This window comes from Vipera ursinii (genome assembly GCF_947247035.1).
Source record: "Vipera ursinii genome assembly, chromosome: Z".
Taxonomy (NCBI): Eukaryota; Metazoa; Chordata; class Lepidosauria; order Squamata; family Viperidae; genus Vipera; species Vipera ursinii.
This window is the reverse complement of record NC_139517.1, coordinates 72527835-72553828: the sequence shown is the minus strand read 5'-3', so window position 1 is coordinate 72553828 and position 25994 is coordinate 72527835. Positions and strand designations below refer to the sequence as shown.

The window sequence follows — 25994 nt, the reverse complement described above, 5'->3', positions numbered from 1 at the left end:
CCATAATCCACATAGTAGCTTGATTTTCTCTTCTTCCAATAATATTTGCTTTTATCAATCTTGAGTTAGTACATTCTTAGTATTTTGATAACAATTGAATATAAACATTTTTGTAGTATTTCTACAAATAACAACCACATCAATATAAAGCTTCTTTTCTAATTGATCATCTTAATTACCTTGTCATAAATCCTTTTCAGAGTTCTTATTTAGATTTGTTTTCCCCGCAATGTTCAAAACATTCTTACCAGTTAAGATTTCCTCAGAGTTAATTGCACAAGTATTTAAATCTTTTTCCTCATACAAGCCATCCCAACAATTTTACATTTCTCATATCTTAAAAGAAAAACAAAAAAGAGAAGAAGAAAAAGGAAATAGTATACTACTTGAGAAACATGTCCCTCTTAAGCTAAAATACATTTATATCCAGAATTTTTCTATTCTTTTTAACCATATTCAAACAAATATTTAATCTTTTAAGTATGCCATCTAATAAATCCAATCATCTAATCTTTTAAATCTACTCAAAGTATTCTTATCAATTGAAATTTTCTCAAAATCAATTACCCTTAAGATCTGAGGCATATCCCTCATATAAACCATCCCAACATTTTCATATTTCTCATATCATTATTTATTTTTATTTTATTTTAATTCCATTTATATCCCGCCCTTCTCCGAAGACTCAGGGCGGCTTACAAGCTTAGCAGTAGCCTTTATTCTATGTATATGCCTGCTTAGTAGGGCTTTCACATACACCCCAAGCGGCATTATTACAAAGTCAGCTTAATTGCCCCCAACAATCTGGGTCCTCATTAAAAAATACTATGTTACTTGAGGGGCCCATCCCTCTTAAATTCATTTATATCCAGATTTTTTCTATTTATTTAACCATATTCAAACAGGTGTTTAATCTTTAGATATCAGTATGCTCCGCTGGACCAGAAAGTCTTCCCATAGTCTTGTAGATGTTGTTGTAAGTATAAAAGGCAAATCAAGTATGATACTTTTATGGGAAGGTTTCGCCCCTTCGTATTCATTGAAAATCTTTTCCTTTCTTTCTCTCTTAATTTCTCTTATCATTTTTTGTCTGTCAAGTTCTCATAGTTCTCCTGACAGCTCTGTAATCCATTTTGTCAAATCTGTTTTCTTGTCCTCAGACTTATTTTTTGGTCTTAGAAATAAGTTATAAGTTATCTTTTCCATATCCAATATTTCCTGCAATTTTTTTTCCACCTAGGTTAAGTCATACTTCCATCTATTATTAGGTTACATCTTTAAATCTCTCTCCTCGGTTTATGTTCAGTTGTCTGTTTTATCTGCTTACTCTCTATTTTTATTTTTTGAGAGGTTTTTTTGTTGTAAAGTTAAATTAAAGATGTATTCATTTATATTTTCAATGTTATTTTTAATTCCCTCATGATTTGAGATCAATGTTGTTTGAATTAGTTGCAACATAGCATACATCTCCTCTTGGAAAGTATTTGTTTTTTCTTGGTATATTCTTTCTGCAGATCTCTGATTTTCCATGATAGCCAAAAATCAGGATTTTCTTTCTCTGCAAACAACTGTAGAGTCACAATTGAGTAGGTATTTATAATGCAGAAAGGTCAATATTTTTCATAAGGTTTATAATTCTTACTTTGTTGATAGCCCAAAATGTTTTCTTTTTTGTCATAGCTGTTCTCTGTTATTAAGACATTGAAGGTCACCAAACCAAATTATCTTTTCTTTGCCAGTTCCTATATTGGAGCAACTACTGTTGTATATTTTCATCCACCACTAGATGTCATCACCAGTTCGTTTTTCAGTTTTCAAAATAAACAATAGCTTTTTTCTGTTTTCATGATTTAAAAAGAAAATCTTAACAAATTCCACCAATTTCAAACTTGTCCAGGTTTAGGTCTTATATTAATTTCATTTCAATATATTTCTGTCCCCCATAAAAAGTTTAATTTGCCACTTCCATCTGTAGGAGGGTGGGGCAAAAATCTCCCTCCTTCTCACTTTCAGAGGCTTTTTGCTTCTTGGTTTTTTTCCCCAGCAAATCAATTATCAAGTAGAAGAGAGAAAATCAAAGTTCTTACCCAGTTCCAATCACTTTGCTTACAGTCAGCTTAAAATTGTGCTTTTGGGCTTCAGATGCTTGTAGCTTGGGCTAGACTCTGGAGTGAAGCTAGCCTTTCTTCTGCTGGTTTCTGGAGGGCTTTCCCTGGATGACCAGATCAACCGCCATCTCCCCACAGTCAGCAGGGCACCCCTCCTTTATTGCCTCTCCAGGGTGAGTTTAGGCCCATTTAGGATCCCCAAACAGAAAAAAAAATCAGCCATAGGGTGTGGATCCCTGTGATCCCTCGGCTGCTGTGCCACTGCGCAAAACCGGAAGCTTGATTTTGAGTTCTTTTAAGTGCTATGCATATCATAAGCTTCTGCAAAGTTTAAGACAATCATTTTTTAATCTGTCAAGTATTCCAAAACTTGTTTTAAAAAGCAAAAAAGGTCGACATTTTTGGTCTCACTCTTTCTTGAGAGCCCCAAATAGCAGTTTGTCTCATTTTATGCCATCTAATTAATCTCTGAGAAAGTAAATTTAGGAATGCATATTTTATTAAATTCTAGGATCAAATCTAGTGGTTATGTTTTATAATCCTTTTTTGTTTTTAAAACACAGAGCCATCACCCTTTTTTTCAGCTAAATGCATGATTTTCTAATAGTAAAATGATTATATATATTTTCACTTCCCTCTCTAGATGTAATCTCAAATTCTTTGAATGTTCAGTTTTTGGTCTATTAGCTCGTCAGTATAAAACAAACTACCAGCATTTTCACTCTAGCATCTGTAAAACTTAATTAAACAATCTATAAAAATGTTTTTGCCAGTGCTTTGTTCTCCAAGCTTGTTTCAATTTAGTTTCTGAATGTTTTATTACCAGACTAGGTAAAATCACCAGCAGGATTTTCTTGTCTTATTTTCCTTAGCTTATAAATATGCCAGACTGATCAGTTGGTCATATGATTGGTAGTTCATTTGGAGCTATATTTAAATTCTGAGGAGCTGGTTGGTTCTCCTGTTGATTGGTAGTTCAAAACCAGACCATTTGAACTATCAGTCAACAAGAGAATCAATTAGCTGCTCAGAATTTAAATATATCTCCAAACGACCAACCAATCACACAGCCAACTGATCACCCTGGCATGTAAGACATTTATAAGCTAAGGAAAATAGGTCAAGAAGATCCTGCTGGCGATGTTATCTAGTCTGCTAACGAAATGTTCAGAAACTAAATTGAAACAAGTTTGGAGAGCAAATCACTGCCAAAATCTAAAACCCGAGCTACAAGTATTTTTTATTATTTCAAAATATAAAAATGTTTTCCTAAATATAAGTAATCTATTGATATTGCATTTCAGGACTGTCACATGTTCCAAACAAACTCTGTACTAATCATCATTGGGACAAAGATATACTGCAGCAGCCTTGGCCCACGGTAGATCCTGAATATTTTCAACTACCAGACATAGTAGAAGTGTCAGTACTGGTGAGTAAATGTATTTTTATTTCAAGAGTGACCAACAAGATATGTGTAAATATTCTTGAATACTCACCACCTCATATTAACTGGGGAAGTATGTGGATGTATGCCTTGTTGCTCATTGTCTTGGAACACTTAGTGCTGCCAAATTGTTACAGTTAAGCAGACAATTTGGAATAGAGACCACTGGTTACCTCCCCAAATATATGTTTCCTATAAAGCTCAGGAAAATGAGAAGTGCTTAAAAATACATTGCCTTAAAGAACTGAGTATTTATTATTGTTTTCTGGCCACTGCATGTTATTGTTTTTAAGTTGCATTTATATGAAAAAGGAACTCCCTGAAGTAATAGGTTTAGGACAGTGTTTCAATGCAAATTCGTAATGCTGATGCTTTCTCTTTTATTGTAAGCTTTCCAAATCATTTTTGGAAGACATTTTGATGATTTTAGGAGCTGTTTGGGGATATCATGTAGAAGGTCAATAGCACAGACATGTAAAGCAAGGTGTAGAAAGAAAACTGTAATAATCAGTGAGGTTTCCTTTACAAATAGTTTCTTACTCAGATAGATATAGAATATACTTATGTATGCCTGCACAATTTGTGCTTAATTTTTCTGTCCCTTCAGAAAATGCATGTTTTTAATCATTAATTTTTGTTATGTCTGTTTACAAGAAATATGTCAAATGTGATGGAGATAAGTAAACATTCAAGCATGTAGAAACATAGATCTGCCCTTTATATTTACATACCTTCTACACAGGGGAATTCTAAAGTATGCCTGATACAACAGTATATTAGCTGATTCTCATAAATATTTTTATAATTAAAATAATAATAATAATAATAATAATAATAATAATAATAATAATAATAATAATAATAATAATAATAATGTAGTAGCAGTAGAAGTAGTAATAGTAGTAGTAGTAGTAGTAGTTGGAAGGGACCTTGGAGGTCATCTAGTCCAACCCCCTGCTCAGGCAGGAAACCCTATACCATTTCAGGCAAATGGCTGTCCAGTCCTCTTCTTAAAAGCTTCCAGTTTTGGAGCATTCACCACTTCTGGAGGCAGGTTGTTCCACTGGTTAATTGTTCTAATGGTCAGGAAGTTTCTCCTTAGTTCTAGGTTGCTTCTCTCCTTGACTAGTTTCCATCCATTGCTTCTTGTCCTGCTTTCAGGTGCTTTGGAGAATAGCTTGACTCCCTCTTCTTTGTGGCAGCCCCTGAGATATTGGGACACTGCTATTATGTCGCCCCTCACCCTTCTCTTCATTAAACTACACATACCCAATTCCAGCAACCGTTCCCTGTATGTTTTAACGTCCAGTCCCCCAATCATCTTTGTTGTTCTTCTCTGTACCCTTTCTAGAGTCTCGACATCTTTTTTACATCGTGGTGACCAAAATTGGATGCAGTATTCCAGGTGTGGCCTGGAATATTCAGTTGTATGTGCATCTCAGTTGTATTCTTCATACAACTGAGATGCATATATTTCAGTTAAGAAATGGGGAAGAAATTAAATTGAAAAGTAACCGAAATTGACTGGTTCCTTGCTTCGAACCCGTAAAAGGCTGAGAAATCTTGGTTTTCCTTATCTGGTATTTATCTAGTTATTTGACCTAGTATTTTCATTGAAATATCATGGGAACGCAGATAGTTGTTAGCTTCTTGAAGGGACTTCAGGAGTTTCTCAGATCTGTGGCAGGCAGTTCAGTCTGGTGCCTGATGGACTATTGGCAACAATGATAAGTCAGGTGCTGGACTCTATTGCCCTGGAACTGTTGTTGTTTTTTTCTAAGTGTCAATCTTGACTGGCATCTTGGTTTACTGAGACCCTCCAGGGAATGAAATGGCAGAAATGATACCTGGAGCACTACTGAAGAAAGAAAAAAAACACAAAGTCATCCAAGCACAGATACTTGAGCCTACACTGTGTTGATGTGGGAGGCAAAGTATCTGGCAATAGACTTGTCCAGAAGCTCTGTTTAGTGTATTTCACTCCTTCTTAAAGAGGCATCATCATTGGATGCTGTGAACAGTTTGTACAGCTCTTTGCTAACGAAGTCACTCAGATTTGCTACAGTCACACTTCATGTGAGAAATCTCAAAGCATTGGCCTGCGAACACTAAGGAAGTGCTCAGGGTGTGCTCTAGATTATCTTCTGCTAGTTTTCCTGTTCTGTGAAATTGTCAGCATCATCTTACAGCTTTGAAAGAGTTATGATTGTTGAAAGGACCGTCTTAATCCATTAGATAATTATCATGGAGCATCCAACATTTTGTTTTGAGGGGAAATAGTTTTGATATTTGGAGTAGATTGGTGATCAACTGCTGAGACAAACTTTCCTTCCTCACTATAATAGAACCAATTCACTGTTGGTTATTTCAATCTGTTACAGGGACGGAAGAGAGTTTGTTCCACTAGTTCTTCACTTATAGGATGCCATTGGGGTCACTCCTCAATCACCTATTAATTTTTCCAGCTGGGAAGATTTTCAAATGGCAATCATGTGACCGTGCTTCAAGCATTAAGTGTGAGCCTGTTGCCAGATGCCCAAATCATAATCACATGATTCAGCACCAATTATAACTACCACTCATTCAGTACTGCTGCCGTGCTGAATAGTTATTGAATGGGTAAGTGAGGACTATCTTTATACAGAGTTCCCATTTGGCACAAGTGTTATTCCTAGATAGGCAGCAAATGAAATACTGGGAGTTGTAATATTTGAAGTAGTACAGTTGTCAACTGACTAACGAACCCAAAAGAAGGGACCTTTAAGGCACTTGAGTCTCAAAAAGTAAACTTTATTGAGTCACCATTTTGGAACTGAAGAAGCAAAACCAGCTCTGGCTTTTCCTGTACGAAAACAGTAGATTCCCTGTCCCCACCCTCCAGATGTTCACATTGTCCAATGGTACCACTTTTTGTTATGAGAACAGTCCATTTCTCCATCAAGCATCTGCAATGGTGACCTTGGTGGCTGGCAGGCTTTCACAGTTCATGAAAGGCTTCTTGGTATCCCATTTCCTCCCTTTGCATTCCACCTGTCCCCCCTGTTTAATAGAAACTAGAAGGCAATATAGTGACACAGATTTTCACACCTCTCCATTTTATGAATGGGCAATGGGATCTGGTACTAAATTGCCATTTTTGGTATCATACACAAAAGTTAGACATAATATTCACATGACAAATAAGAAAATCCAAATATTGTTTTAATAAGGTTCCAAAAGAGAATTGGTATTCTAAGCTACAGCTCACTATTTGTCTCAGTATTCCAGGCTAATTACATGTTGCTTTCCTAGACAATTGTAATTTGGTCTGGGTTGGCATAACATATTCCATTATTTCCATTTGATGCCATTCTATCCCTGCTCATATTTAGCCAAAAGTACCTGTTGGAATAACATAATAAAGGTTGCCACAAATTTTGAATTTTGTGCAGTAGACATAATGAAAGATACATCTATCTGACTGTAGCTCCAGATTTTATTGCAAGGCTGTGTGTTGGCTACAATAGGCCTTTTTCAAAAAGTAATTTTATAGTATGAAACGAGACTAAAATACTCTGAAAATAAGTATACAAACTCATATTATAAAAGAATATTTATTATCCTTCATTTTATAAGATAAAAATTAAATAGACAGGGTCTTTTTTTAATTAAGAGTTTCTGGAAGCCACTCCTCCAGCCATGGATATATATCTTCTAGTCAGGAGCCTCTTTGATTTGTGTATGTGTGTGCATTCACGTGTGTGTTTGTGTGTGTGACATATTTGTGATAAATAAACTAGCAGTAACAGATTCTATGTTTTCAGTAGCAGTATTTGAACTGTTACAAAAATATTTTGTGCTTCACAGTACAGATAGTCCTGACTTAATGACCATTCATTCAATCACTGTTCAAAATTATGACAGTGCTGAACAAATAGTACTTATGACTGCTTGTTGAAGTTATTCCAGCAACTCTGTGGTCATGGAATCAAAATTCAAAAGCTAAGGAATCAGCCCACATTCACAATTACAGCATGTGCTTCAATTCCCTCACCCACCTATTCCCATCCTATCCCTGCTGTCTTAGTTGCCCTGCATTCTGTGGCCACAATTTACCACTGCCACCCCCAGCTAATAATTATCTTGAAGTTTTACCATTGTTGGCACGAAATTTAGGTGCTGTGTGAAGCACCACCTATACTACTACCTTTCCTTCGCTGGCTACTGCCTACTCCATTCCCAGACTATTTGGCAGATAAGGTACTTCTGCCTTGCTGTGCTCACATCCCAGAGTTATATATGTCCTCCCCCAATGTCTAGATCCTTGGACAGTAGCGGGAGGAAGAAAATGGTAAAAATCAGGAGGGCAGGGGTATGCAGTGGCAGTGGAGTGTAGGACATCCAAGGGGACGGATAGGGTGGGGGAGATATGAAGGTGGAGAAATTGAAGTGAAGGCAAATGTGGCAGGGTGGCGGAATCTTTTATGCTGAAGAGAGCTCACTGGGCCTAGATGGAAAGGAGGCAGCAGGACAGAACCAGCATTTCACGCATGGAGGAGGATGTGAGGTCCTTGCCAAGCAACAGCGTAATCCTTGCCTAACAAATGAACCAGCACCACTTGAATTCATGATATCTCTCCCTCCCTCCCTCTCTCTCTCTCCCTCCCTCCCTCCCTCCCCCCTCTCTCTCACACATACACACACACACACACACACACACACACACACACACTTTTTACCTAACTATACTTTGCTCAATAGTGGAAATTTCAATCCCAATTAGGGTCATTAATTGAGGATTATCTATTACAAACTTGTATAAATTGACTGAAGCTAAAACAAAAGTAAGAAATTTTAGATGCTTTCTTCAGTTTTCACCTGTTTATTTCTTTCTCTTCAGATCAACAATAAACTCTGTGGTAAAGTTAAAGTACCCCAACATGTATCTCGAGATGCAGAAGTAGTTCGTGAACTGGTTGTTCAAAGTGAACTAGGAAGTGAATACCTTCAAGGAAGAACAATTACAAAGTTTTTCTTATCTCCTCGAACTGCCCTCATCAACTTCCTCATCCAGGATTAAGAAGATATTTTCCTAGAATTGTCTGTGTAACTATGACTGTGGCAGAAATAAGGATAAAGATATCCTTATTTCAGGAAAGATCAAAAAAGGAGGCCAAATGACTTCATTCAACAGTTTCAAAAGTTAATAATTTCTCTTAGTAATCTCTATAGATCATATATAATCTTGTATTGCAGACATTCATCCCTAAATACAATGTAAAAGTAAATCATGGAAGCCAAAATTAAAATGAAATTAAATATGGCAAAAATTCCATAATTCTGCTTTGTCACTTAAAATCTGGTTTCATTCAACATCACAATTGAATTTTTATCTGTTAAGATAAGGAGAACAATTGGACCTATTTATGCTATGAAAGGATCATTAAAATGAATGAATGAGCCTGCATTTGTGATTAGCTCATGATTGTTTTTGAACTATCATGGATACATATAATGCTTACATTTCAAATAATTTCAGCTCTTAATTATGATACCTATGTTAGCAGTTTTCTATTGTGACAGTTATCTAAGAATATTTCCAAGTGTAAGGGTTCCATGAATCTCTATTCTCCCTATCAATTTCTCTCCTTCCGCCTGAGAAAAATAATAAGCAACCCAATGTTCAAACATCAAAAAGTTTTAATTGTAATGTTAAATCATATAATACAATTAGAAATTATAGGATTTGCAGTCATACATGCTTATTTCAAAGGTACATGTATTGAAAAATGGTAGACAAATTGCTTTCTAAGGTTCCACTTGGAAAAAAGTTAATTTTAATGACTTTTGTAGAGCTACCTATGACAACTATATGTAAATGTTAGTACTAAATTAAATAATAAGCTGTGATCAAGAAAACTTTCATATAAGGAAAAAATTGCAGTTCAGCTCACCATCCCAAGAAATATATATACATACATACACACACATACATACATATACATACACACACACACACACACACACACACACACATATATATGCACCAAGAGAAAATCTTATCATATATTTCATACTGTGTTGTCTAAAAATTACATTACAAAAAAATTATAGAATTTATAGAAAAAATTAATAGGTTTGCAGACTATGTTGATTCTCCTTTTCTGCTATTTTAAACGTAAGCCTTTAAAATTCCATTCTGTAATTTTGGATGCAAGTTTACTTCTCCACCCTCTACAAAAGAATAAATTATTGCTAGTTGGTGATTTAAAAAACACAGTAGACTTCAATGGTAATTGTACAGCTTTCTGAAATTGTATGGCTTGTTATACATCAGGAAAGAATTTCAATTACTTTTTCAAAAGCAAATCAATATTTTTACACTGATGATCAGTCAAAATATATTTTGTCCCAAAATGTTTGCAAAAACAATTAGCACAATCCATGTTTTAATTCAGTTCTACTGAAATAAATAAAACTTATGCAAGAACAGTAGTGTTCCTGCAAAGTTGCCATTTCATTTCAATGAAGCCTGCAATAAAGAAGTTTCTGGTGGATCATACTTATTTTGCTAATGGATTTTCTACGTGCAAAGTCTGTTCTAGTTGTGTGTGTATAAAAAAAGGAAAGATGAAGCAATATTATCACTTCATAAATTTCTTTGTATGAAAAGCATATAAAATCTACAACTAGTCCAGCCTTCAAAGACATCCTGGGAATTAGCTGCATTTACTGTTCCTGAAATCTGTTATGGATGGGTATATTAGACGAACAACAACAGGCTTAACAATTGGCTTAACAATTTTTCAGACAAAGATTCCAAAAAAAAAGAAAAAAGGGAATGAATCACAGCACCAATTATTATTTGCAAAATACAGATTACATAAACTATAATTAGTTCCATTTTCCATATTGACATTAGTCTGCAAACTCTTTAACTGAATTCTCCATCCCCACAGGTTATGTCTAGTAAACTTTGTTCTGAATAACGATATCTAGAAATTAAAAGTCAAAAGTTAAGAACAAGAAGCTAGATTAATAGTGTGTGCAATTAGATGACAGTGCAACCAATCCAGCTGCAATAGCAAAACGATGGGCAATTCTCCAGGATACTAAAAACATGATTTAGAAAGAAGTGCCAAAGGCAGTTTAACACAAAATTTAACACAAAATTTCCCTCACTAAGAATAAAACCATCCTCACTAAACAGTCCAGTCCTTCATTTAAGGACGGCCCTAGACCCTCTTTTGGTTCCTCATTACCCATGTGGATAGAGGGAATTGCTTGGGCTCAAATAGGCTAAATCTCTGGCAGGAAAAGAAGTGAAACTTCAAGGCTCCTATTGAATCAGGCCATTAGGGGTTCATTTTTATATTGCTTGTTAATAGTCTCAAATATGCAGCTGTTACTTGGTCAATAAACCAGACTTATTTTTGTTTCAGCCCCATAAACCCTCTCTTTGCTTTCATTAATACTTCACAGATAAAGATTATAGTTTTCTAATAATGCAGACAGTTTATCTGAGGAATTCTGAGAGTTGCAATCTGGACATCTTGAAGGTTCCAAGACTGAGAAACACTGCTGTTGATAAATCAATGGAACTAGAGAGCGAGCACGCGGACCTGGCTTGCATCACGGAAACCTGGCTGGGCCCAGAGGGTGGTGTTCCTCTGGTTGACCTCTGCCCACCAGGTTTCCAGGTGCTGCACCAGCCTCGGGCACATGGGAGGGGCGGGGGAGTGGCAGTTATCATCAGGGAATCCCTTAGCCCGCGAGAGACCACCGTCCCTCAGATAGTCGGGTGTGAGTCTCTCCTTCTGAGATGCGGCCCGGGAGCGCAGTTGGGCCTGCTGCTGGCGTACCTACCACCTAATCGTGCAGCGGCAGCCCTGCCCAAGCTACTCGAGGTCCTCTCAGGGTTGGTGGTTGAATTCCCAAAACTCATGGTCTTGGGCGACTTTAACCTACCGTCCCTGGGAGGATCATCCGAACTAGCTCGGGAGTTCATGGCTTCCATGGCGGCCATGGACCTGTCGCAAATAATTTCTGGACCGACTCATGAGGGAGGCCACACCCCAGACTTGGTGTTCTTGTCTGGACGGTGGCGTGATGATATCGGTGGGGGTGCCACGACCGTTACGCCCCTGTCATGGACCGATCATCACCTCCTACGGCTAGACTTCCCCTTTGCCACCCCCCGCCGTCGGTGCACGGTGCCAACCAGATGGTACCGCCCTAGGCGCCTAATGGACCCTGATAGGTTCCAGGCAGTGCTTGGGGACGCACATGCACTCCCTGCTCACAGCTCGGCGGATGCCTTAGTGGAAGCCTGGGAAAAGGCAGCCACGGAGGCTCTGGACCGAGTTGTACCCCTGCGGCCTCTGACCCGGCGCAGATCCCAGCGAGCCCCATGGTTCACCGCGGAGCTCCGGGAGATGAAGCGTCGGAGACGGGGCCTAGAGAGCCGTTGGAGATCCAGTCGATCCAAATCCGACCGATTGCGATTAAGAATCCTCACCAGGTCTTATCTCGCAGCGATAAGGGTGGCAAAATCCAACTACTTTTCCACCCTCATCGCGTCCGCAGATAATCGCCCGGCTGCCTTGTTCAGGGTGACTCGCTCCCTACTGAACCAAGAGGTGAGGGAGGAACCCTTGCAGGGTCGAGCCGAGGAATTCGGTCAATATCTGTTGGATAAAATCACTCGGATTCGAACCGGCCTGGACTCCAACTGGGCAGAGTTGGAAGAACAGGACATGGACAGTCTTGTCGACGTCATCTGGGAAGAATTTGACAGGATTATGAGGAGGTTGAGCTCCTCCACATGCTTACTGGACCCGTGCCCTTCCTGGCTGGCTTATGCGGCTCGAGAGGGGACACGAGGCTTGTTCCTGGCGGTCATCTCTGCTTCTCTGAGTGAGGGTCACTTCCCCACCGCCTTGAAGGAGGCGGTGGTGAGACCTCTCCTCAAGAAGCCCACCTTGGACCCATCCTCATTGAATAACTTTCGTCCAGTCTCCAATCTTCGCTTCCTTGCAAAGGTTGTTGAGAGCGTGGTGGCGCAGCAACTTCCTCAGGTCCTGGATGAAGCGGTTTATCTAGACCCGTGCCAATCGGGCTTCAGGCCGGGCTACAGCACGGAGACGGCATTGGTCACTCTGATGAATGATCTCTGGAGAGCCCAGGACAGGGGCCATTCCTCTGTCCTAGTCTTATTAGACCTTTCGGCGGCTTTCGATACTATCGACCATGGTATCTTGCTGCGGTGCCTCAGGGGACTGGGAGTGGGAGGCACGGTTCTGCGTTGGTTCTCCTCCTTTCTCCAGGGTCGCTTGCAGTCGGTGCTGGCAGGGGGACAGAGGTCGACCCCGAGGCCTCTCGTTTGCGGAGTCCCTCAGGGGTCGGTCCTCTCGCCTCTCCTGTTCAACATCTACATGAAACCGCTGGGTGAGATCATTCGTAGCTTTGGAGTAGGGTACCATCAGTATGCTGATGACACCCAGCTTTTCATCTCAACTCCAAACAGCATCAGTGATGCCCTCGACGTGATGTCCCGCTGCCTGAAAGCGGTACGGGAATGGATGGGGAGGAACAGGCTTCAACTGAACCCGGACAAGACTGAATGGCTGTACGTACCGGCAAGCCAGGATACTCAGAGCATCCCACCCCTTAACATCGGGGGTGAGTTACTACCCCCTGTTGATAGGGCCCGCAACCTGGGTGTCCTAGACTCGCAGCTATCCCTGGAAGATCACATAGGAGCTGTGACCAAGGGGGCCTTCTCCCGGGTTCGACTAGTGCGCCAACTACGACCCTATCTGGACCTGGATGCCTTACGTACAGTCACCCATGCCCTTGTGACCTCTCGCCTAGACTACTGTAACGCTCTCTACATGGGACTGCCCTTGAGATCCACTCGGAAGCTTCAACTGGTGCAAAGTGCAGCTGCACGGACACTTTTGGGGGTCTCCCGATACTCCCATATCACACTTCTCCTCCGTGAGCTGCACTGGCTTCCGGTTGCCTTCCGAGTGAAATTCAAGGTGCTAACAATGACATACAAAGCCCTACATGGCATGGGTCCGGACTACCTACGGGAGCACCTTCTGCCAATGTCAACACCCCACCGTCCTGTGCGCTCCCACAGGGAGGGCCTCCTCAGGGTGCCACCGCTCAAGGAATGTTGGCTGGTGGCCCCCAGGGGGAGGGCATTCTCAGTGGGTGCGCCAGCCCTCTGGAACTGCTTGCCAACTGAAATCCGGATGGCCCCCGACCTCCGCACCTTCCGGCGGGACTTAAAAACCTACCTGTTCCAGCAATCCGGCCTGGCCTGATAGCTCTAATTGGGGTCCCAGTTTGTTTTGACTATTGTTTTTCAGTATTGTTTCAATCTGTATACCTACCTTACTCTGTACATCGCCCCGAGTCCCTCGGGAGAAGGGCGGTTTATATAAATAAATAAATAAATAAATAAATAAATAAATAAATAAATAAATAAATAAATAAATAAATAAATAAATAAATAAATAAACAAACAAACAAACTAAAAGAAGTGAATGGAAAAGATTATCTCCCATTTCCTCCCAAGACTGAAAGAATTAAATAGTTGCACATCTGAATCTGGGATTCCCCTGCCCTAATTCAAGTGAAAGGATGGGAAATAACAAATTCAAGCCCATTCCCACCATGCTTGCTCTGGAATTCTGGGATTGAAGTCTTAAAATGAGGTTGAGAAACATTGCTTTAGTTTAGAGACGGGCAGAATCTTCCTTGGATCTCACTTTTCTGTTTATAGTTAATCCCTTTCAGTTCCCTAAAAAAAGACCACATGTACTCTTCCACATTCCTCAAAGTAGAAGTGATTACAGCAATTACATTTCTCTCAAGACAAAAATAATATTTAGAGATTTTATGTTTGGGGAGTTTACTTCCTTAGCATTTTAAATTGTTTTTTTTTAAATTTTATTAAATATACATTTAAATTGTTTTTAAGTGTCATCTGGCATGTTCTCTATGGAACCCCAATAGGGCTGTAATTAATAGTCTTGTCTTTTAGAATTAAATGGGCCAAGACATTTTAATAAGCAGGCAATAGGCAGCACAATATTCACACTCCTCCATAATTAAAACACTTTTTAAAAATCATTTCACAAGATAAACGAAGACTCAAAATGTTTGTATTCAGAAAGTATGGAAAATTCTAGAAAATGTGGCAGTGGATAAATTCTCACTAGGAGGAAAAATTATGAACCTTTTAAAAAACACTGGATACACATAGAACTAAATATTGAAAAGAAAAGGGATAAAAGAGCCAGTTTGGTATAGTGGTTATGTGCTGGCCTAGATACCAGGACCCTCGCTGTCAATTTAGGAAGTTGGAAATGTCAGGAAGATGGACATCACTCCCACTTCCATCACCTGTGGTCATTCAGTTTGTTTAGATAAGGAAAGATCTCTGAAATTATGACTTAATGGGACACAGATTGTCATGTTATTATTAACGGCCTGAAGGAAGAGATTGAGAGAATATTGATTGAATCCCCAGATGACACAAAATTCACAAGAATGGATAATATTTTAGAATAGAAAATGAGGTTTTAAAAATACAATACCTTGACAGGAAAAAAAATTTCAAAGGCAGAAGTGTGAAATGGAGAAAATCTGACTTGATAGTCAAACATATAAAAAGATCAAGATGTTCCTGTAGACTGAACACCAGCCAATAACATGACCCAGTTGCTAAAATGACAAATGCTATTTTGGGATGTACTCACAGGAGCAGAGTCCAGATCATGAGATGGGATTTTTTCCATTCTACTAGGTCACTATGCTCATTTTTGGGCTCCATAGTTTTCAAAATAGTAGTAATACAGCTAGAAAGGACATAAAAAAATGAAATTGGAAGAGGGCTGTCAAGATGGTGAGGAAGTTGGAAATCACATCCTTGAAGCATAATTAAAGAAACTATGCATAACATACAGAAAAGGAGACTGAGGAAGAGATTCAATTGTAGCTTTCAAATACTGAACAATTGTCTTGTAGATGAAGGATTGGGCTTGTTCATTTTTGTGGCAGAACCACTGAGTTCAAACTATAAAGGAAGAATTTTTATTTACAAGAAAGTCTGTAGCTCCACATGAATTTGCATAATTTATTTTGATGTATAATGGCTTTTCTCGATGCAGATTTTTAAAATTTCTATTCAAACTTCTGGTTAGATATTGGTTAGAAATTCATAACAGCAGAGTTGTCAGTTGATGAAACAAATTACCTTGTGAACTGGATTGTTCCTTTTCATTGGAGATTTCAGAATCTGGATAGCTATCTGTCCCAAGTGCTTTAGAGAAACTGCACTGAGGATTTGGACTAGTCTCTGAGGTAACTTCTTGTTCTATGATACCCCATGATTGCCGACAATATTGACGCACGTCTTGGTGACAGATATGGGACAAAATGGTTCACATCAGCCAAAATGAAATTTAATTTCAGCTATTTAGTGTTGAAACTGGTTCGTGATTTAACAGCAATTATATGTCCAAATATGAATGTTCCCAAGTATAAATAATGCTGTCTGCTTGAGTCCAGTTCCAGAAATATTTCTGTCAGTTGGTCACATGCATTCCAGTGGGCGGATCTGGCATGCCAAGGCACAATTTCACTTTGTCTTTAAAACTAAGACAGAGCAATCAGTTGCCCTCCAGGAAAGCAGTGAAATTCTTTAAATTCCTCTTTAGAAAAGGGTTGTGTTTGTTCATTGAAGGCTGAAACTAAAATGCTCCCTCTTCACACACCCTAAATCCTTCTCTGGACTATTTTCTGTTCTCTGAACTATGTTCATTATTGTATTGCAAAAGCATGCATTGACTCTTTGTATTAATAAAGAGAGAATTTAAGCCTCTAGCAGTCACTAGGGAAATTAATGAAAGTGTTTATTTCCTGTTCTCATACAGCTAAACAGAAAAAAATAGATTTGAGGGAAAGAAGTAATAATGGTTTGTGACGTGCAACTTGAACACTGAATAGAAATTTTAAAAATCTGCTTTGAGAAAAGCTAATGTTATATATCAAGAATAAATTATGCAAATTTATAAGGGGCCAGAAATATTCTTGTAAACAAAAAGTTAGAAGCTGGGGCTTTGTAGCATCCCAACTACTCCATTTGTCTTATTTCAATTCAAATTCACTTAGATGTCAAATTCTATTGTTCTAGAATATTGGCCATGCTGATTAGATCTGATACCAGTGCAGAGATATCATAATATCTGAGACTCCTTCATATCATTGGAATTTATTAAATTTATATGGCTGCCTATCTTAAATGTATGATTTGAAAGGTTAAAAAGCAAAAACAAAATAAAAACAATACGCTAAAACTATACATGTCATAAACAGTGGCCAGGCAACAATTTATAATAAGCATCCATTCAATATAGCCAAAGACCAGGCTCATTCACAGTGCCAGAGCACCATATTAATGAACAGAATGATGATTTTTAAAAAGTCTCCAAAAAGTCTTCCAACGAGTATTGGAAGATCAAAATTGAAAACCAATATGCAAAAATAGGCTGCTAGAAGAGGAAGTTCTCCATTTAATTTGTAAGAGTATAGCACAGAGGTTGTCTCCCAAAAAAGTAGTTTATGGAAATTTCTGCTTCCTTGTTTTGCGTTATTGGATTTTTTTTTCATATGCTCAAGGAATGAAGTATTTTCTGGGGAGGGGGTTCCTGTTGACTTGTTGAATCACTCCTGCTGCTGCCTGTTATTTTGATACCTGGTGCCACTCATTCTTTTGGATGCAATGGTTAGTCTTGCAGTTTGGTTTTGAATAGCTTTTCCCTACAATGTTTCTCAACACTTGCCAGAAGGTAAAATTTGAAGGACATTTTATGGGGGTAAAAGAAGCAAACAGAAGAAAATTAAATCTAACACAAGTATTGACTTAGTGTAAAACTCTTCCTCCTAAAGGGCAAATTTTTGCAAAAGTCTTTGCACAGAAAATTCTACATATAAAAAGTTTCCCGTAAGGCAGCCATGTTTGTTTATTTAGTTAATTGATTTGTACAGCCACCCATCTTAACAAGGGTGCCTGAGAAGCAAACAATATCAAAATGCAAACAAAAACATGTAGAAAACTTAAAATATATAACAGCCAAGAAAGTATCACAGGGCAAAATTGCTAAAACAACCAGGAGATGGCTTGGGCACAGAAGTAGATACTTACGGGCCATAAAAGGCCAGCAGCCTCCTCCTCTGATCTCTGGTGGATGAGTTCTACATGTTATTGTATTGCCTGAATGAGCTTCTGTACAATAAATCTGAATTGAGAAGCTAAAAATAAAATTATTATTTAATAATAAAATGTCTTTGAAGAAATAAGCATTATTACTTTAGATAATTTTCTGTTCTGTTCTAATAAATTCCTAAAAGTATGCTTCCAATTTTCATGACTATCTATTCCTTTGACTCTACTCCCTTTTACTATCTCATTTAGGCAAACACAATGACTTGTTTGACTAAGAAAACAGTAAAATGAAAGCTGTGTTGGAGAAGAATTATGTTACTTTACAGTGGTAAAAAAATAGTAGTCTAGTACAGGGCTTTTCAACCAGTGGTACGGGTACCACCTGTGATACATTGGCACCTGGCAGGTGATACACGACCCTCCTATAAAAGTAGCGGGTGAGGGGAATAAGCTGAATCGGTGGCAGCACTGCACAAGCCTGAGCGAGAGATGGGTGGAGCTGCAGGGCTGTCAGGGCTCAGTGGAAGTGCTAGGATCAGCACTTCTTCAGGGCTGTCAGGGCTAAGTGGAAGCACCAGGCTCAGCGCCAGGCTCCAGCTGGAGCTTGGTGCTGATCCTGGCACTTCTGAGCCCAGAAGAAGCGCCGATCAGCTGGAATGTTTCAGCATCTCCAGGGTCTTGTGATTTACATTCAGATTTGGCAACTGATTCATATTTACAACGGTCACGGTGTCCCAGAGTCATGTGAAGTGACCAAAACCTGCTGCAACCACCCAGCAGACAGGGGGAGTAAAAACCAAACAGCCCCCACCCCACCCCCGCTGCCAATCCTCAACAGAAATGCTCACAACCATGAAAACCTTGGACAGGAGGAAGAGCGCCGCCGGGTAGGCAGGCAGGTGTCTTGCTCGGCTGTGGCTTGGGGGGCACTTTTTAAAGTCCCATTGTAACTTCAAACAGTCACTAAGTGAACTGTTGTAAGTTGAGGACTACCTGTACTTCATCACTTTTTTCTTTCTTTTTTTTGGTCATCAAGTTTTTGACACCTTGCTAGGAGACTGGTGGTACATGGATGTTGCCATATCCTATAAGAGGTACAATGGGTGAAAAGGTTGAAAAGACCTGGTCTAGTAGCACCTTTTCCTACAAATCAATTCTAAGGCATAAGAATTTGTGAGCAGGACTTCCGGTTTGCCAAGCCAGTCGACATGGATGTCTGGAGGATGGCTCTCATCTTCCATGTCCAGTTTTTGCATCACTGGGGGGGTCTTAAAAGGGCCTTGGAGGGGTGACCAGATAGAAGGGCTTTTGCAGAAATGCGGGGCAGCTGCAACCCCCTTGTTAGTGCCTGCATTCCCTTCGTACCGGCAGACGAAAGACTGGCCATAGTAATATGGCCAGTTACTAGGCTGCAGACAGCCAAAGTCAAACTTACCATCAGGCAACATTAAAGCAGCGTGGAAGAGACAGAGGTAAGATTCCTCTCTTATGCTTTAATCTTCTTTTCACCTAAATAAGCTGCTAAGTACCTTCCCCCCTCTGGAGAGGGAGGGGGGAATTCAACCCTTCCTTCAAATAAGCAGCAAGTAAGCTCAGGGGTGTTTTTAAAAAAACATTAAAAAAAGAAATGGACTAAAAGAAAAGAACTTTCAAAGTACTTGGGGGACACCCAGGGGCTAAACCTGAAATTGCAATCTTTCTCTTTTAAAAAAATCAAGAAAATATTTAAGAAAAACAAGATAAGATTAACCTTGAACACCAGATGTGAAACTTCACCATGGAAGAGTTTCAAAAACAAATCTATGCTATGTGGGAAATATCTTACCAAACCTATCAGTTCCTTTCTACAGCTGGCGATGAAATAAGAGCTTTTGGGAAAGAATTAGAAAGCATCTCGAAGAAACAAACTCAAAACTGTGACTACAACTAATTTATCAGGACAGAACTTAACAGAAGAAATTGAACAATCAAATACATTGGCAGAAGAATTAAATATTCAACAAATACAGACTTTTGAAGATCATAATGGGAAACAGATGGAAAAAAGTTTATTCAGTCCAGGACAATTATATCAAGAGGTGAAAATAATGAGAAGATTTGGTGCTGTTAACAGACTCCTCAATTCTTCAAAAATGGAGTCTGGAGGGCTACTTCAATATGATATAACAATACAAGAATACTTTGATGAGCCTGAGGCAAAGAAGTGAAAAATGACATGGCAAAGGAAGAAAGCAAGAATAAGATTGAAGAAATATAGACATTCTTAAGAGGCCTGAAATAGATAATACCAAAATAGACAAGATTGTACTTGGATTATGAGAGACTGTTTTGATGAGTAGATAAAAATGCTGATTAATTAAAAATAAAAATAAAACACAGATGTATGAATGCTAAAAATATAAGGTATTATATTTAAGGAGAAAAATATAAGATTCACATATATGCAAGATGGGGAATTCATACATACACACTCCATCAGAAAGAACTTGCATGTGGTCATTAATACAAACCAGCAGTGTGAGACAGCAGCTAAAAGAGCTAATGTAGTTGGTAAATAGCATTAGAAGAAGCATAATATCAAAGTTGTGGCTTTGCAATCTGCAGCTAAATCATAATGTTAGCTCTTTAAATGACATGGATTAAGATGTATATATATATTAAGAATGATAGAATGTAACTAATATACTTGGATGTAGTGACATGAAAGGATGTATTAAATGTTGAAACGGAAGAATTTTTAGTTAATTTTTAATATGTGGAAACTATAAATGAGAAATAAGAATATTAGATTGTCCTCTTCTTTCTCCTCCTTGCAATTGGTATCCTAATGACTACCATTTTAATATTGTACTACTAAAATTGATATGGAAATGAGATAAATAAGAAGTGTATTTACATTACTAGGTATTGGAGAAAATTGTGTAAAGGGAAAGGAGGTTATTTAGCAATATGAAGATGAGAAATTTTAAACATTTAATTTTAATATCAGTGTAAAATTAAAGCTGGAAAAATATATAAGGTGTTTGATGTTTTAAAGATGGAATGTTAAAATATAAAATATACTAAAGTATTGACAAATATAAGAAAACTATTAAATGACTGATGGATAGCAATGAGAAGTATGTTAATTTAGATATGAGATAATTTGTATTAAAAGAAACAAGAGAGAGGAAGTATTGGTTACAACAATTTGGAGATTTGTAATAATATGTATTTGTCTGAAATGGAATTATTGTAACCCAGACACCACGTTGCTTTTTAAAGATACTATTGTAATGTTGGAAAACGAATAAAAAAAGAATTTGTGAGCAGATCCTCACAAAGGTTTATATCTTTTAATAAAATCTGTTGGCAGGAAAAAGTTCTACCTGCTTCTTTAGTAAAATGAAGGATGAGAGCAACCAGACATAGCATTTTTCATATATAGGATTGTATTTCACATTGTGAGAAGGAAATGTATTCTTTGACCTGTGTTATTAACCCAGATAACATCCTGAAGAGCAGGAAATAAGTACCTAAATAAATTACATTTTAAAATCATTGTTATTGTCACATGTGAAAAAAATGATTGTCACAAATATATCCTGCTACTAGAAAAACAAAAGTGGTTACTTCACTTGAAATATGAAAGCAAAGACAGGAAAATATTCCAGCATTGATAAATCTGGCATAATTTTATATTTGCAGACCTGCTCTAGGGAATGTACACATTGCCATAGAGGCTGGCAAAATTCTAAAAAAGATCTCCATGTCAAATGTGAAAAAAGGAATACTTTCCATGCTGTCTGTATCCATATTGTTTTGCATATGCCCAATCTAATTCTCTGTGAACAGGAAGGATATACTGTATGTATTACATTGTTTGCTAAGGCCAAGAGAAGTCAGGGAAAGAGAAAATAAGACGGCTGCTTCCTTCTCAATGAATACTGAGCTCAAATTAGAAAACTGAATAATACTACAGATTGGGGGAAAAAAGAAGAAGATATGCAAAGTGCGTAGTGATTCATAAAAAGACAAACCAAAACAAAAAAAGTCCATGTTTCTTTCTCCTTTTTGTTCATCATTTTATTTCCAGACAGGGCAAATGATTTAACATTTGCTTAGGTGGCAACTTGGAAGCCAATTAAAATAGGGTATGACTTATTTAAACATCTTTTAAAGTGGTTTAGTACTTGGGTCTTATTTAATGGCAGGGAAGATGCAGAGAAAGCTTGAGGATTGAGCAATAATGCAACAAAAATAAGACTATGCATATGGCAAGATATTTCAAGATGGGAGGGTTCTTTATTCCATCTTGAAATAGGGTTCCATCTTGAGAGGGTCCTTTTTTGTTTTTAATGTATTAATGTGCTTTAGAGTAGATACTGCAATGTTCATTCTGTTTCAAAATAACTTGGTATACTATTAGAAGAAACTGCAAAAAAAAACACCTTAAGAATTGCTCACCTATTTAAACATTTGCTCATTTGAAAGGAAAAATATGGTCAGCATGATCCTATATAGATTTACAGAGAATTGCATTCCACTTTCAGTGGGATTTACATAGTATTGCAGACTTAGGATCAAATGTGTGTTAGACAAATCATTTTTTTTAAAAAAAAGGCAGGCTACCATTTCTATGTTGAAGTTCCAAATTTAGACAGGAGCCTCACCAAAGATTTACTATTCTATTGCTATATGCCTTCAAAACTAATACAGATTGGCCTCAATTTATGACCACAATTGGGACCAAAAGTTCCATCGCTAAGCAGTGCAACCTTAACTGAGTCATGCCCAATTTTATGATCTTTTTGCTGCAGTCATTAAGTGAACCCCGGTAATCTTTCAGTGAATCACATGGTCATTAAGCAAATCTGCTTTCTCTGTTTCTTTGATTATCAGAAGTCCCCTGGGAAAGTCGCAAATGGTGATCACATGACCCTGGGACACTGCAATCATTGTAAATACATGCGATTGCCAAGCATCTAAATTTTTAACATGTAACTGCAGGAATGTTTGACAGTTGTACACTGGATATAAACAGTCTACACACCTCTGTTGAAATGCCAGGTTTTTGAGATGTAAAAAAGTCAGACCATTTCAGAGTTTTTTCCACCTTTAATGAAGCATATAAGCTGTACAATTCAACTGAAAAATAAACTAATTTTTTAAGGAGGAAAATAACATTTTTCATCACTGTCATAACTTCAAATGATCATGAATTGTCATTAAGTTAAGGACTAGCTGTATTAACACTGACATATTATTCTCAAGGTAGTACTTTTGAGAGTAAATAGCATTTGGAGAGAGCCACATTTTGCCAATGCAGGGTCTCAATTGTGCATGAGAGTGAGTGTTGGACACCACAAGAGTTCCATAATTATTTTTGTTTTGAATTAAAAGTGCAAAAACATGGATGGCGGCTTTTTTTACCAATAGCCATAGTAATACAACTCAGACATATATACCACTCCATAGTGCTTTACCGCACTCTCTGAGCAGGTTACAAATGTCAGCATGTTGTTGCCCACAACAATCTGGGTCTTCATTTTACCAACCTTGGAAGGATGGAAAGCTGAGTCAATCTTGAGCCCCGTCAGGATCGAACTCCTGGCTGTGGGCAGAATTAGCCTGCAATACTGCAATTCTAACCACTGTGCCACCATGGCTCCTAAGTAGGTATGATTAAAACTTGTTTCACTTATATTGAAAAGATACTTTTTCACTGATATCAGGGGAGCTGTAATTATCTAAGGTCTTAACAATAAGTTACAGACAAGCCAATCCAAGAAAAATTATTTAAATCAAGAATACATGGATATAAAAAGGATTAGTATGTACTTCTATACTGCATTTTCCCTTTCCCCCCTACAGAAGCTGTTACATATTGAGATAAGTTGCTTGTAAACTGTGTGCAATGGTTAACAGCCATTACAGTTAAACTCCAAACAGCTTGTCTCTGGAGTTGTTACTTTGCATATTAAGGTGGGAAGTTACTGTTTAATCTCATTGGCTGCTGACTAGCGGCAGACCGGATAAATAGAAGCTGAGCAGCATTTGGAGCTGCTTCTGTTGTACTGAATTTCTGTTGTACTGTTTTCACCGTTCTGCCTCCTCAATGTCTCAGCGAACCAAGAACTTAACAGTGGTGACGAGGATGGGATGTGCTGCTCAAGAAGACAGAAGTCACTAGGAGGTGAGACCAGCACCTGAGCCTGGCAGGAGCTACGTTCCCCCCATCGGTCTGCCAGCAAACCACGCTGGAGACCACCACGCCCTGAGGATCCATCCTAGGGCCAGCACAGCAGCACAAGGCATTGTGAGGATGAAGGAAACACTCACCATGGCCAAGGTTGGCAAATTGGTGGAATTCAACATGACGCATCCCGAGAGGTGGAGTTCTTACATCTCCCACGTTGAGAATTATCTGCATGCTAACCAAGTTAGTGAAGACAGGCTGAAGGCCACGATGCTCCTGTGTGCATGGGGCCAGGCGATGTTTGATATAGCCAAAAACCTAGTCACTCCGGCTACACAATCACCTACACAGATCTTAAAAAGAAGCTCAAATACCATTTTGAGCCGAAACTCTCCGTAATTGCATGGCGGCATGTTTGAGGAGCAGGAGCAGCAGCCAGGAGAGTCTGCTGCCAGGTTTATAGCCGCCCTATGCCAGGCGTCACAGCTTTGCAACTTTGCAGATCTCGAAGAAAGACTGAGAGACCAATTGGTTTGCAGATTGAGGAATCGAGATCTCCAACAGAAATTATTTGCAAAAGAGACTCTCACCTTCCAAGATGCTCTGAAGGAGGTGATGGCTGACAAAGCTGCCGGAGGAGCCATCAAGGCCTTATGGCCCTCCAAGAACACTCCCAGCCCAGAAACCATCCACCACAAGGACGCTGAAAGAACAGCAGACTCCGACATGGACCGTGAGGTCAATTGGCTCCAGAAGAAGCCAGAGAGGAACCAGCAGCCACTTGAGAAGGCATTTCCCTTCATTCGATGTGCGGGCTGTGGAGGCCATCATAGATGCTTGGAGTGCAGGTTCCACACAGCTTCATGCCGGGCATGTGGCAAGCAAGGCCACATTGCCACTGTCTGCAGAGGTCACCAGCGGGACATACCACAAGAAGAAATATTCAGGAAAGGTACCGGGGCCCCCAGGCAACACAGAGTTGGCTATTGCTGCAGCCGAAGGAGCATGTTCAGAACTGGTGCCCATTGCCCCCTTAAAGAGAAGCTTAGGCTAAAAGTCAAGCTTCAAGGAGTTCCATGTAACATGGAACTGGACACTGGGTCAGCCCTATCTGTAGTGTCCCAAGGAACTTTTAATCACATCTGCAGTCGCAGTGGCAAATGAGTAAAACTCAGGCCATCTAACCTGTTGCTGATGGATTTCCAAAACTCCTGCGTAGCTGTTAAAGGAGAAGCTATGCTCAAAGCACAGTTTAAGGGGTTTGAGGGTCCATTGGATGTCGTGGTTGTCAAGGGTCATTACACAAGCCTCATCAGCCTAGACTGGTTTGATGCCTTGGGCATCCAAGTAACTGGCATTCACAAAACACAAGCAGAAGACCTGTTGGCACTTTGCCAAGAGTTTGCTGATGTATTCAGCCCAAGCTTAGGAAAATACAAGGGGCCTCCAATTGCCCTCCACCTTGATCGTACCGTAACCCCAATACGGATCAAGCCTCGTAGAGTGCCTTTTGCCCTCAAGCCCAAAATCGATGCAGAGCTAGACAAGCTGGTGCAACAGGGGGCATTGCAGCCAGTAGATAGCGGGGTGTGGGAGACCCCCATGGTCACGCCACTTAAGGCCAACGGTGAGGTAAGTGCACTATTAACAGAGCACTTCAACAACCTGCATATCCAGTGCCTGTAGTCAGCCACATTTTGGCATCACTACAGGGAGGTTGCGTATTTGCCAAATTAGATTTGGCACAAACCTACCAGCAACTGCCCATGGATGATACGACAGCAGAAGCTCAAACCATTGTCACCCACAGGGGAGCTTTCAAGGTTAGGTGCCTACAGGTGCCTACAGTTCGGGGTCAGTGTAGCCCCAGGGCTGTTTCAGGGAGTGATGGAGTGCACACTCAAGAACATTCCAGGTGTGTGCCCCTACTTCAATGATGTCCTCATAGCCAGGGAGTCAGAGGAGATTTTGGCCAAATGGCTCAAAGCCATCCTTCAGTGTTTCCGCAAAGCAGGGCTGAAGCTAAAGAGAGAAAAGTGC

The 25994-nt window shown here is 39.2% G+C and overlaps 1 protein-coding gene across 1 annotated transcript in view; it reads left to right on the top strand.

Annotated features, from left to right (window-relative positions):
* The window catches only part of LARS2 (leucyl-tRNA synthetase 2, mitochondrial), an 80670-nt gene extending 70589 nt beyond the window's left edge, over positions 1-10081 (top strand). The window contains exons 20-21 of the mRNA XM_083377251.1: positions 3413-3540; positions 8435-10081. Coding sequence (XP_083233377.1) covers positions 3413-3540; positions 8435-8614 — 308 coding nt within the window. The 3' untranslated portion in view covers positions 8615-10081. The remainder of the gene's footprint in view (positions 1-3412; positions 3541-8434) is intronic.
* Positions 10082-25994: the final 15913 nt, after the last annotated feature.